Below are 12,354 nucleotides of genomic sequence, written 5' to 3'. Positions count from 1 at the left end.
GAGTCTGGATCTGAGACGAAATACCACTGTATAGAGCTGTATAATGCTGAGGCAGAATTTTTTTATTTTTTTTGCATGCTTAAAAGAGAGTTTTAATTTCATACTTTAAACAACAAAAGAATAAAAACAATACACAAATCAGGGGCTCTGTGAGGATGCATTTAAGAAAGAAGCTGTGGAAAAGGCTTCACTAAGGGGTCAGTAACAGCACAGAACAAAGAAGAGGAGCCGCTGAATGCACAAAAGAGAGAAAATAAATAAATATGTGCAAAAATGCAGACACTTAATGGCATCTTAGTGCTTCTCAATCCTCAGGTAGCATCAGAGCGAAAACCTTTAAACGCATTGCAATTCAGAGCACCTGAATTAATGCAATTATTGCCTTGTATTTATATTATATTGTATTTAAGCATTCACCATGCAGCATGCTAACATACTAACAATAACAATGTTACCAGCTATTTAACATGTAATATTTAACATGTTCCCCACTTTAGTTTAATATGTTAGAATGCTAACATTTGCCAATTAGCTCCAAATACAAAGCACATCAGAATGATAGGAATTTGGTTAGTTTTGTAGGTATTTGATCATACAGTTTTGACCTTATTTTATGAGAATCAAAGTAATTACAGTTCATTTTGGGGGGACATGAATGCCTTTTCAAAAATTCATACATTCATCCAAGAACTGTTGAGATATTTCATTGAAAACCACAAGTGGTGAACCTCACTGTGGCACTAGAGGAAAAGTTAAGGTATCACCACTGTCAACAGGCTTGAAAGTTTCATGGCACTCCATTATACAGTTGCTGAGATATTTCAGTCTAGACAGTCCGACCCTGGAGCCTGTGCATGGCTCAATTTTTCATGATTAAAATAGTTTGTGTGAAACTGACTGACATTTTGTTTTGTTTTGTTTGCTCAGGGGCTGGAAAGTACCTCGCAGTGGCATCAGGAGACACTTTTGTGGATATTTACAATGTAATGAGCAGCAAAAGAGTTGGAGTGTGCAAAGGATGCCTCAACTACATTACCCATCTGGACTGGGACAAGAGAGGTAAACATGTTTCCATAAATACTACTGCCTCAGTAAATCCTTGCAGAATTGCTGAATTAATGCTTAATTATAAATTCAAAATGCTACTCTTAAACGGTAAAACATCACGGCCCACTGGGCTCTTTCATTCACAGGAAAACTCCTCCAAGTCAACACAGGTGCTAAAGAGCAGTTTTTTTTCGAAGCTCCTCGCGGCAAGAGGCAGACCATCCCGGCTACAGAGGTAAGCAGGGAGAAAATGCGCAGTAGCAGCCGTAGTTATAGTGCTGTTGGCCCACATTTTCCCCTCGGGATCAGAGGAGGCTCGGGGAAGGGCAGTGAAGCATTAACACGTCCCACTTTTCACCAGTATCATTCTAATTTTGGCAGTGGAAGTGGGATAGTGTTTAGGGTGCCTTTTATACAGCATGACATTCAGACACATTGAAAGGCACACAGTGGAGGGGAGCATTAGGAAAATAAGGGTCAGAGATGATAGATGCAGCTAAGTTGTGCCTTGCTGGAGCCTCAGACGTCGGCTCCATCCTTTGTCCCCCACCCCCACCCCCATCATGATGCATTCACCTTCCTCTTTCCCTGCCATTGCTTACACTCTTCTGCACTTGATCACGATAACCTCATTGAAAGTATAAAACAGTAGGTTGGTCTATGTGGCTGGTTTGTATGGTATTCATTTGATTGACAATTTTCTGTTATTGTGATTAAATGTGTGATAATGCTGTTTTGAGATATGGAGTACCTCAAGATTACATTCTTGGTTCTGTTTTATTTTCTATTTATATGCTATTGACCGGCTTATTAATGTGTTATTTTGTGTATATTTTCACTTTAATTCAGACAACACTTCACTGTAGGGCTACAACTAAAGATTATTTTCATTTTTATTTAATCTTGTCAATTATTTTCATAATGAATTCATTAGTTGGTAGGTCCATAAAATGCCAGATGATGAAAAAATGTCGATCAATGTTTCTTAATACCCAAGATGCAACCTTGTCCCAACTAACAGTCTATAACCTGAAGATATTTAGATTACTGTCGTAGAAGACTAAAGATCAGCAAATATTCAATTTAAGTAACTAGAATCACAACATTTAAGTATTATTTCTTAAAGGTGTACCATGCAGAATTTTACGAAAAACATACATACATAAGTAATTCCTCTCAATCATCACTTATGACTCACTAGATGTGTGTGGCTGTGTATTTATCTACAGAGACGCTGTCCTCTGCCTGTATTTTCTTATTATTTTACTGTGTTCAGGACGCTTCTGGGCGTCAACCTTCAGGCAGTGGGTGTGTAGCCCCTAGCCAATAATAGCATGCTATTATGAGGTCAGGACATGTAGAGTCTCTGTCTCTCTCCTCTGCTCTGCTCTGTCTCTGTGTCATGGAGGTATAAAGAGCTGCAGGTCTGTTTGTCTGCTTGACCAAGGGCAGGGCTGAGCTACACACACATGCAGATCAGAGGCAACATTGGACAGGATCATTGGGGATTCATTTTATATTAACTAATTAATTAATTGACTAATCTTGTAGGTCTACTTATCTACCTGTAATCTATGTGAAGTTGGAAGTCCCATGTGTTCTCTATTTAAATGAGGATAAAACAAAGGTCTTTATCACCAGCCCTGACAGCACTCAAAAAACCCATCAGCAGTCTCTGGGACCTTTTGTCTGAAATGCCAAGCCATACACTAAGAATTTATGTGTCACAGTTGAGTTTTCTCTGGATTGTTCTGCCAGTATATTTTCTTCCAGTTAAAGAATATTTTGAAGGTCACAGATATTTGATATTTTTTAAAAGTGCTGAGAATTGAATCCATTCTTTTGTGTGTGCCTTCACAATTAGATTATTGTAATTCATTTTAGTTTTGCCTCAACCAAAGAGCTGTAGCTCATCTGCAGATCTTCTACCAGACAAAGTGTAAGAAGTTGTTTGATATTTAATACCTTTATTGTGTTGAAAGGTGCTAAATTAATAAATCTTTACAATGTGACGAACTTGGATCAGGTGGAGAAGATCGACTGGAGCACGTGGACGTGTGTTCTGGGAACGTCTGTTGAGGGCATCTGGCCTGTGATCAGTGAGGTTACCGAGGTGATGGCTGCCTGCCTTAGTCATGACAGGAAGGTGCTTGCAACAGGAGATGACTTAGGATATGTGAAGCTCTTCACATACCCTGTCAAGGTACAGTAAAGCACAGTGCATAATTCTTTCTCGTTTGAACATCTAATGACTCAAGGCTTCTGTTTAAGATTTATGCAAATGTTAGGTTAATTATATGGTAATGTCACAAGTGTTAAATAAATGTTGTTCCTCACCTCCAGGGGAAGTATGCAAAGTTCAAACGCTACGTGGCCCACAGCACACACGTTACCAATGTGCGATGGACCCATGATGACGGCCTCTTGGTGACAGTCGGTGGGGGTGACACGTGCCTCATGATCTGGGCCCACGAGCCAGAGAGCCACCGGGAACTCAAACAGTGTGACAGTGAGGAGTCGGACATCGAAAGCGAGGATGATGGAGGTGAGAGAAGAGGTTCTTTTTAGGTTTTCACTTATAAAACATCACAGTTGCTAAAGTGATATCTGCACTGTGCCTGTCATTCATCAGGTTATGACAGCGATGTGACAAGAGAGAATGAGATCAACTATACCATCAAGGCCTTATCCACGAACATGCGACCTATGACGGGCGTGAAACCCCACTTGCAGCTCAAAGAGCCCTCTGTGGACGAAAGGTATTCCCCAGTGAAGCTATGGAGAGGATTTGAAGCTGCCCAGAAGAGTGTTCCAGGAATTTCAGCCAGTCATAGTAGAAAAAAAGGCTTCTGCGTCAACATAAAGCCAAACCTGACTTCTTCAACATATCTTTTCTTTTCCTGCGTGTAATTCCAGCCCTGTCCCTGCCCTTTTGAAATAACTCAGCCTTTTCTGCTTTTCTTCTTTCCTTTAATGGCTGTCCACCTGTCATTATCCTGCTTCGTTCTTTAATTCCACTTGAAGACAAGGGGTGGTCAGGTAAGCTCTTGTGTTCATGTATGATGATTTTGCACACAGGATAAAGCAGTAGACGTAATTAAAATATATATAGTTGCATTTGTATGTCTTTGTAACTGTTGTTGAACAGCAGTGACAAGTAATTGTGGGATTATGGTAAACACCAAAGCAGTGTAACAGTAGCAGTAACAGTAAGTCATAAACTCAGTGAACTAATTTAGTAGTATCAGTTACACATCAAAGTCTAAGAAGTGGAATATAATATTCATAAGTGTGTTTTAATTAGTGTATAATTACCTATGTTGCACTAAATGGTCATTACTAAGTCTAGTCTTTATTAAGTCCAGTTTTTAGAGTGGACTTTACATCTGTTGCATCACCTAAACTTAAGCCTAGTTCTAACTACGCCTGGACTCAGCAATGTGCATCCATGTGAATGCCCACATGATCACTGTTGCCTAGCAGTGTGTGTTGCAATGATACATTGTTAACAATGTCCCACTGTCTTGCTAATTTGTAGCTAATCATTTTTAATTTAATGGCAATGTTATGGAGGATCAAAAAAAGAAAAGGCAATTTCACAGACATTGAGAAAATGAGCTGTAAAGCCAGCACAAGAAAATGCTGACTGCCAAGCAGTCCAACATAGTAATAAATTAAAGGAAGCAATTGTCTTGGAGAGAGATAATGGAGGCTATAAATGATAATTCAGACTTTACCAGAAAACAATGTACGGAAAAAGGGAAGAAACCTCCTGAGCAAGACAAAGATTTTGACTTTACACCTGCTCCTGACTAGGCATAAGATTTATACCCAGACTTAGCAAGAAGAAGGCGTGTTACTAGATGATGCAACGGGCGTGACTATTAAGTCAGACTTAGAACGCCAAGTTATGACCAACTTAGCTTAAGACCAGGTGTAAGCCCTGGTTGCACCAGCCTCCGAAACTTAGAATCGTTGTGTTTTCGTTAGCTTAGAATGAGCCCTTTATATCTACAGAGGGAGCTGGTCCTGTTTCACGGAGGCCACCATGTTGCACTGCCATGTTTCTACAGTAGCCCAGAAGGGACAAACACTGGCTCTAGTGAGGGCCTTTTGCACCTTTCTTTTTTCATGTTTCGGACCATAGTTTGTCCTACACACTTGGAATGGGGCAGGTATTCAGTCAGTTGCAATCTTTAACCTCACCACTAGATGCCACTAAATCATACATGCAGGTCCTTTAAGCAATGGCTTATTGCTCATGAATTTAGTAACATTTGTAAGATGAAAAGCTTATCAAGCTTTTCTTCTTTCAGTTTCACTTGTTATTGTCTGTGGCCAATAAAAGCCAGAAGAGATTTATCCTTGTTGCAAGATATGAGAGGAGGGTATTTTTATAACGTACAATAAAAAATGAACTAATGCAGGTTATGAAAATAAATGTCCCTCTTGGGACAACAAAGACCATCTATCACTCTTACAGAGTATCACGTTTCCTCAGTTAACTTCCTTCAGCCCTACTTTTAGTGATTCACTTGCTGGTGTTTTTCTCCACACAGACAAGTGAAGAAGCTTTTTTGGGTGTGAATATGACTCATGTGGTTTCTTAGATAGTGAGTTGTTCCCAATTTAAGAGCAGTTACTGTAGAGCTGCTCAGTTGAATTCTGGTGACTTTAGTGTTCACATAAACTACAGAACAACCTCTGAATGGGTTGTACAAGAGGTGTGTTTTCAATTGTCTGTGACACTGCAGACATGGCATCACTAAAGTGAATACGCTCATACCAGAAGACATAAGAAATTCTCAAAATCTGGGATATCCTCTGTTTAAATGTTTAAGCAGAATATTTATTACCTAATTACCACGTATTAATAATTTTCCCATCATTATAAAACATCTAAAAATGTGTCTTTGGGTGCTTCCACTTCATTCAATTTCTAGATTTGTGTTTTGACAGCAATGCAGGCATCCATGCAGCATCTTGTGGGCAGAAATTGTCATTAAAATGGTCTTTTTGTTGTCATGGTTACACCATGGCTCTGACTAATGTATTTTATGTCCTTAGTGGCTGAGGTCTTGTGTTACGTGTGTATCCACCAGGCAGCAGTGAACACTGTAAGAAACCTTTTTATAATTCTTGCTTTTTCTTTGTTATTGCTGCAATGAAGAGGTTCAAGGTAAGCTAATTATCATGTTTTATGTTTTCATTCCACTTTTTCTTTATAGAAGACAAAAGCTTAGATATTATTATAATATAATAATTAAACATTTGTCGATTAAATATGAAGAGTTTCCCCTTTTTAGACACTTGATAGTGTTTCCCCTTTCACTCCCAGCCCTGACTCTAAAAGAAAGTCCAGAAAGATTTACAGTTTTAATAACTGTATGTACCCATTTATACCCATGATACCAAAACTGTTCTGGCTGTTCTTCAGCTGATTGGATAAGTAAAGGGCATAAATACACAGAATATAATTTTTCAGCCTTTAATCTTGACAAATATTTGATATTATTGATGTTTCTTAATTTGTTAAAATTGTATTGATTGTTTGAAAATATGTGGGCAGACAAAGCTATTTGAACCTCGGTTAATTCCACTCTTGAAATATTTCCACTCAGACACTTTATACAAACATCATCGTTTCACTGCTTTAGTACAGACTCTTTACATACTTGTAATATAAGAAAACATGACATTTAAAAAAGCTGTTTTTCTTTATTTCCCGGCATAATAATTGTAGATTGCATTATTATAGAAAATCCAGATTTTTCTGGATTTTGAGACAAAACATACCTTTTTTATCGTATGTGTGCAGGTATTGATGGAATATTTTTAGACACAATAACAGACAAAAAAGTCAACGCTGTAATGTTATCATTACTACCATCGTCATTATCAGCAGCAGCAGCATGACAAGCAGCTCTGTGGCAGCCCTCTTATCCCAGCTGTCTGTTTCAGGCCCCCTGTCAGCAGAGCACTGCCACAGCCGGAGAAGCTGCAGACCAACAATGTTGGCAAAAAGAAGAGACCCATCGAGGTAAAAGAAACCTAATTTTTACACACAAACTAAACTAACAAACAATACAAAATAAACGAACAAATATATATGTATATGTCTACAGATATCAGTCATCATATAAACAGAAGTCAAATGTCTGTGTTAGAGTACCAAATGATGGTTTCTATAATGTGATTACTTCATCTGAGGACATCGCGTGTTCATGTGCTGTCCAGCCAGCCTCTCTGAGGATTTGATCATGCTGTAATCAAATAATGACGTACTATTTCAGCTGGTTTTGAACATCTTAGTTGTCATGGTCTTGACCTCTCTGACTCTCTGGTGGTCTTTTTCTGACTTCCCCTTAGGACCTTGTGTTGGAGCTAGTGTTCGGTTACCGTGGCAATGACTGCCGCAATAATGTGCACTACCTGAATGAGGGGGCGGACATCATCTACCACACGGCCTCAGTTGGCATCGTCCTCAACTTGACGACCTGTAAGTTGGATGGTGGTCTAGAAGACACTCTGACATTTGGAGTGACCTGAAAAGCAAACGTGACACAAGTACTTAAATCTGTCTGTGTGTGTGTGTGTGTGTGTGTGTGTGTGTGTGTGTGTGTGTGTGTGTGTGTGTGTGTGTGTGTGTGTGTGTGTGTGTGTGTGTGGTGTATGTCTTTGTGTGTGTGGGTGGTTTTGGGTGTGTTTTCCTACAGCCTGCCAAAGTTTCTATGTTGAACACAGTGACGACATTCTGTGCCTGACAATCAATCAACATCCCAAATTCCCCAACGTGGTGGCAACTGGCCAAGTAGGTATGTTTGTGAGAAGTTGACCTGCTGTGTCACCAGCTGCCTCGTTTTTCTTCCCTGTATCCTGTGTTGTGCACCCTACAAGGAGAATTACAGCCGCCCCCCTCCAACAAGCTTATCTGTACTGTTAAGCAACTTTACAGTAAAAGTTTGTGAATACATGAATAGTAGTGGGATTGTCACATTTGCTGCATTTTTCATAGAGGATTTCCACAAGGTGCAAAAGACACACATTAACATGAAAGCAGATTATTTTGTTAATAGCAGAAACCACTATTGCTCTCAAAACGTAACAAATCATTTCAGTTGATTAATCATATCTTCCATATTTCCAGGTGATACTGGTGACATGTCAGGTAAGGACATTTCTAAATTACTTTTAAATGTCAAGAAGCACAGTCTTTATGACTATTCAAAAAAAATCTGTATGGTTTCAATTTATTAGGACTTGTAAGATACTGCCATCTAGTGGCCGTGTGATTTGGGACAAGTCTAACTTGTTTATTTCAATGAGTCATGTCTGGAAGTAAGCTGTGAAAACTGTTGGCTACTGTATACATTTATAGTTTTACTTTTTTAAATTTATTTAAGAAATCTGTACAAACCTGATAAACCCAATAATACACCATCTCAATTTTACCTTGAAGACAAATAGTTGTAAAACCTAATGTTGGCTTTGGTTTGCACATGACGTGAGGGACAAAGGAAGCATGAAAGAAAAAGTGCATGCATGTCATAGGAAGTAAAATTCAGACAAAAATGTCTGTTCTTTTCCTCCTCTCTCTCTCTCTCTCTCTCTCTCTCTCTCTCTCTCTCTCTCTCTCTCTCTCTCTCTCTCTCAGCTACATCTCCATCTATTCATGTGTGGGACGCCATGACCAAGCAGACGCTGTCAGTGCTGCGCTGTTTCCACTCCGGCGGGGTTTGCTCTGTCAGCTTCAGTGCCACAGGGAAACTCCTGCTGTCTGTGGGCCTGGACCCAGAACACACCATCACCATCTGGAAGTGGCAGGAAGGTACACAATGATCTTATGTATATGTAAATAAAAAAACATCTTGACCTCATTCTCGGGATTCAAAAGTCATCTTTATTGCACTCTGCCTTGTTTCTCAGGTGCCAAAGTGGCCAGCCGGATAGGTCACACACAGAGGATCTTTGTGGCTGAGTTTCGGCCAGACTCAGACACACACTTTGTGTCTGTGGGGATCAAGCACGTGCGTTTCTGGACTTTAGCTGGTCGAGCTTTGCTAAGCAAGAAAGGTGTACTGAGTTCCATAGAGGACGCCCGCATGCAGACCATGCTGTCTGTAGCATTTGGAGCTGTAAGTGACTTTCAAACAATTAAGATAAACAGTATGAAATACTCCTGCTGTTAATTTAAACTCACATTTCTCATTGATCCTGAATATACACCAATATTATTACATTTTTGAAACGCTGCTGGTGCTAATATGTTACATTTTATGTCATGTTATGAAACTGCCAATATTTAAAACTCATCAGACTCCACACTGTCTGCTTAAATGTGCTGTGAATTGTTTTTGCATTGCTTGCTGTGCTCTCTTAGGCCACTAGATTAGTGCAGATTTGTTTTCTTTTCAGAATAACTTGACATTTACAGGTACCATAAGTGGGGATGTGTGTGTGTGGAAGGAACACATTCTAGTAAGAATAGTGGCCAAAGCTCATACGGGCCCTGTGTTCACTATGTACACCACACTGAGAGATGGCCTCATTGTCACCGGAGGCAAAGAGAGACCGTAAGTACTGCATGTCCCATCAGTTACACAGCTTTTGTTTAACATACCTGTTCTTAAATATGATATTTTTGCATATCATCCAGCCACAGTGCATAGTAAATGGTTTCAGGTGTTTAGAATATGAATGAATATACTTACAGCTTTGATTTTCACCAGCTGAAGAATGAAAAAGGTGATGTTTTCCTCCACAGGTCAAAGGAAGGAGGGGCTCTGAAGCTCTGGGATCAGGAGCTGAAACGCTGCAGAGCCTTTCGATTAGAAACTGGACAGATCATAGACTGTGTTCGCTCTGTATGCAGAGGAAAGGTAGGTCATAGATAATATGCTATGTACCCAACAGATTTACCCCGTCATCATTTTAGATTACACCTGTACCATCTGCATTTTGTTTTGTTCTTTGTTGTGTTAGGGTAAAATTCTCGTGGGGACCAGGAATGCAGAGATCATTGAAGTAGGGGAGAAGAATGCAGCATGCAACATCTTGGTGAATGGACACATGGACGGACCTATCTGGGGTTTGGGAACACATCCCTCCAGAGACGTATTTCTGTCTGCTGCAGAGGACGGCACTGTTCGTCTGTGGGACATCCCAGAGAAGGTCAGCTCTGTCTCCCCTCAGATGCACTTAGTCTTTGACATGATCTCAATTCATTCCGGCACCGTTCTGTCAAAATGTTCACTATCGATTTCTAAAGTGGAAATTTTATGATGATTTGTAACAATCACCTGATGATCTTGCATGGCCTTGTCGGTAAACAGAAGATGCTGAATAAGGTGAACCTGGGCCACCCAGCACGCACCATCAGCTACAGTCCTGAGGGAGACATGGTGGCCATCGGCATGAAGAATGGAGAGTTCATCATCCTGCTGGTTACCTCTCTCAAAATCTGGGGCAAGAAAAGGGACCGGCGCTCCCCTATACAGGATATTAGGTAAGATAGTAGAGTATCATATTCTACAAACTGGTACAGCGGGGTAAAACTAGAAAGAAAAAGATCAGTTTCCAAATTTAGGTTGCATGCTGTTGTTGTGGCTCAGTGCAGAGTGTCTAATTGAGCATCATACGAAAAGTACCCTAAAGTTTGGATTAACACAAGTGGATCCTCTATACGGAAGATTTAAAATGCCTAAAGAAAAACTAATTGATCTAAAAGATTATGTGAAATTCAAAGTGATTTGATTTTAATGTGGCATGGAAAATTCATGAGAAACAAATAATTCAGTTATCTAAAACAAAAAGCTAAATAATTCATTGATAAATCATTTAACAATCTTTTTTTTTCATTTAATCGTGACATAGTAAATGCAAACATAAAAAGGAAAAACACATAACAATGTGTGTTGTATTTAACTTTATGTCTTTGTTTGATTTGCTTTTACTTTGGCATTTTAAATCTTTCATACTGCTGCTTGCATAGGGCTCAGGGGGCACTTACTATTACATGTGTAATATATTTCTGATTATTCAAACCATATATCATCACAACTGTGGTATTACTTTATTAATGTCTGTATTATTCATGTGGAAATTTATTTGTATGTTAATTGTTACATTTAAAGATTTTTTGGCACAAAATATAATCTGTTAGAAGTTTTAGTTTGAAAAAAAAAAATAGAATCTATTTTTGTCACTTAAATGGGTCAAACTCTGTTCTAAACACTACATACAGGTATTTTTAACACCACATGTCCCTCTTACAGGTTCAGTCCAAACTCTCGTTACTTAGCTGTGGGCTCCACTGAGAGTGCTGTTGACTTCTACGACCTGACGCTTGGCCCACAGCTGAACCGCATCAACTGCTGCAGGGACATCCCCAGCTTCGTAATGCAGATGGATTTTTCTGCTGACAGCGCTTACGTCCAGGTATAGACTGTACTAATGTTCATGTGCGTCTGAGACATTGGCTAGCTGTTTCATCTCTAACCATGAGCGCCTTGAATCAGATATCCACAGGTGCTTATAAACGGCTGGTGTACGAGGTGCCGTCTGGGAAGCAGGTCACAGAGCAGTCCCATATTGACAGGATTACCTGGGCCACCTGGACAAGGTAGGAGTCACTGTGTTAAGACTGACACATGTTGGAGAGAAAGCCTTCAATGTCTGGTCCAAACTGTTGCTCTCTCTCTCTCTCTGTCCAGTGTCCTTGGAGACGAGGTCATTGGGATCTGGTCCCGTAACACTGATAAAGCAGATGTCACCTGTGCCTGTGTGTCCCACTCGGGCCTTAACATCGTCACAGGCGATGACTTTGGAATGGTAAAGCTGTTTGACTTTCCATGTCCAGAGAAGTTTGTAAGTATCATTGCATTACTATTATTATTACTGTCTGTGGTTATTAGTTACTTTTTGATTCATTAGGACAATAATACAGTTTATTTTATGAAATTATTATAGGATTATTAAAAACTATTCGCCTGAGCTAAACTGAGATCTTACCACCACTCTGTGTAGGATTTAAGAATGAATTCCCCCCAGTGGTCACAGACCCCTACACAGTGATAAAAAGGCTGAAAACAAGACAAATATTCACCAGGATTGGGTTTTCCTTTTAACAAACAACACATTGTTCCATCACAATAATAAGATGCTACATCACGTGAAAAATTCTACACAGTGGCTATGAATGATTATTTTTTATATATCTGTCACAAAAGCATCACATTTTTCAGCCTGTGACCTACATTCTTGTCTTATTGCATCAGTTCATTATTTAGCATGCTTTTCAATTACTGA

At 39.6% G+C, this 12,354-nt stretch overlaps 1 protein-coding gene across 1 annotated transcript in view; it reads left to right on the top strand.

Annotated features, from left to right (window-relative positions):
* The window catches only part of eml5 (EMAP like 5), a 42,335-nt gene that overhangs the window by 28,117 nt on the left and 1,864 nt on the right, over window positions 1-12,354 (top strand). The window contains exons 23-41 of the mRNA XM_062440030.1: window positions 928-1,059; window positions 1,194-1,282; window positions 3,074-3,250; window positions 3,391-3,592; window positions 3,680-3,806; window positions 4,072-4,086; window positions 7,009-7,087; window positions 7,417-7,546; window positions 7,764-7,862; window positions 8,195-8,215; window positions 8,702-8,875; window positions 8,974-9,182; window positions 9,463-9,620; window positions 9,812-9,926; window positions 10,030-10,218; window positions 10,380-10,552; window positions 11,322-11,484; window positions 11,565-11,668; window positions 11,760-11,913. Of these exons, the coding sequence (XP_062296014.1) occupies window positions 928-1,059; window positions 1,194-1,282; window positions 3,074-3,250; window positions 3,391-3,592; window positions 3,680-3,806; window positions 4,072-4,086; window positions 7,009-7,087; window positions 7,417-7,546; window positions 7,764-7,862; window positions 8,195-8,215; window positions 8,702-8,875; window positions 8,974-9,182; window positions 9,463-9,620; window positions 9,812-9,926; window positions 10,030-10,218; window positions 10,380-10,552; window positions 11,322-11,484; window positions 11,565-11,668; window positions 11,760-11,913 (2,510 nt within the window). The remainder of the gene's footprint in view (window positions 1-927; window positions 1,060-1,193; window positions 1,283-3,073; window positions 3,251-3,390; window positions 3,593-3,679; window positions 3,807-4,071; window positions 4,087-7,008; window positions 7,088-7,416; window positions 7,547-7,763; window positions 7,863-8,194; window positions 8,216-8,701; window positions 8,876-8,973; window positions 9,183-9,462; window positions 9,621-9,811; window positions 9,927-10,029; window positions 10,219-10,379; window positions 10,553-11,321; window positions 11,485-11,564; window positions 11,669-11,759; window positions 11,914-12,354) is intronic.

Source organism: Scomber scombrus, chromosome 19 (assembly GCF_963691925.1).
Source record: "Scomber scombrus chromosome 19, fScoSco1.1, whole genome shotgun sequence".
Classification (NCBI taxonomy): domain Eukaryota; kingdom Metazoa; phylum Chordata; class Actinopteri; order Scombriformes; family Scombridae; genus Scomber; species Scomber scombrus.
This window is presented reverse-complemented; position numbering and strand designations above follow the sequence as displayed.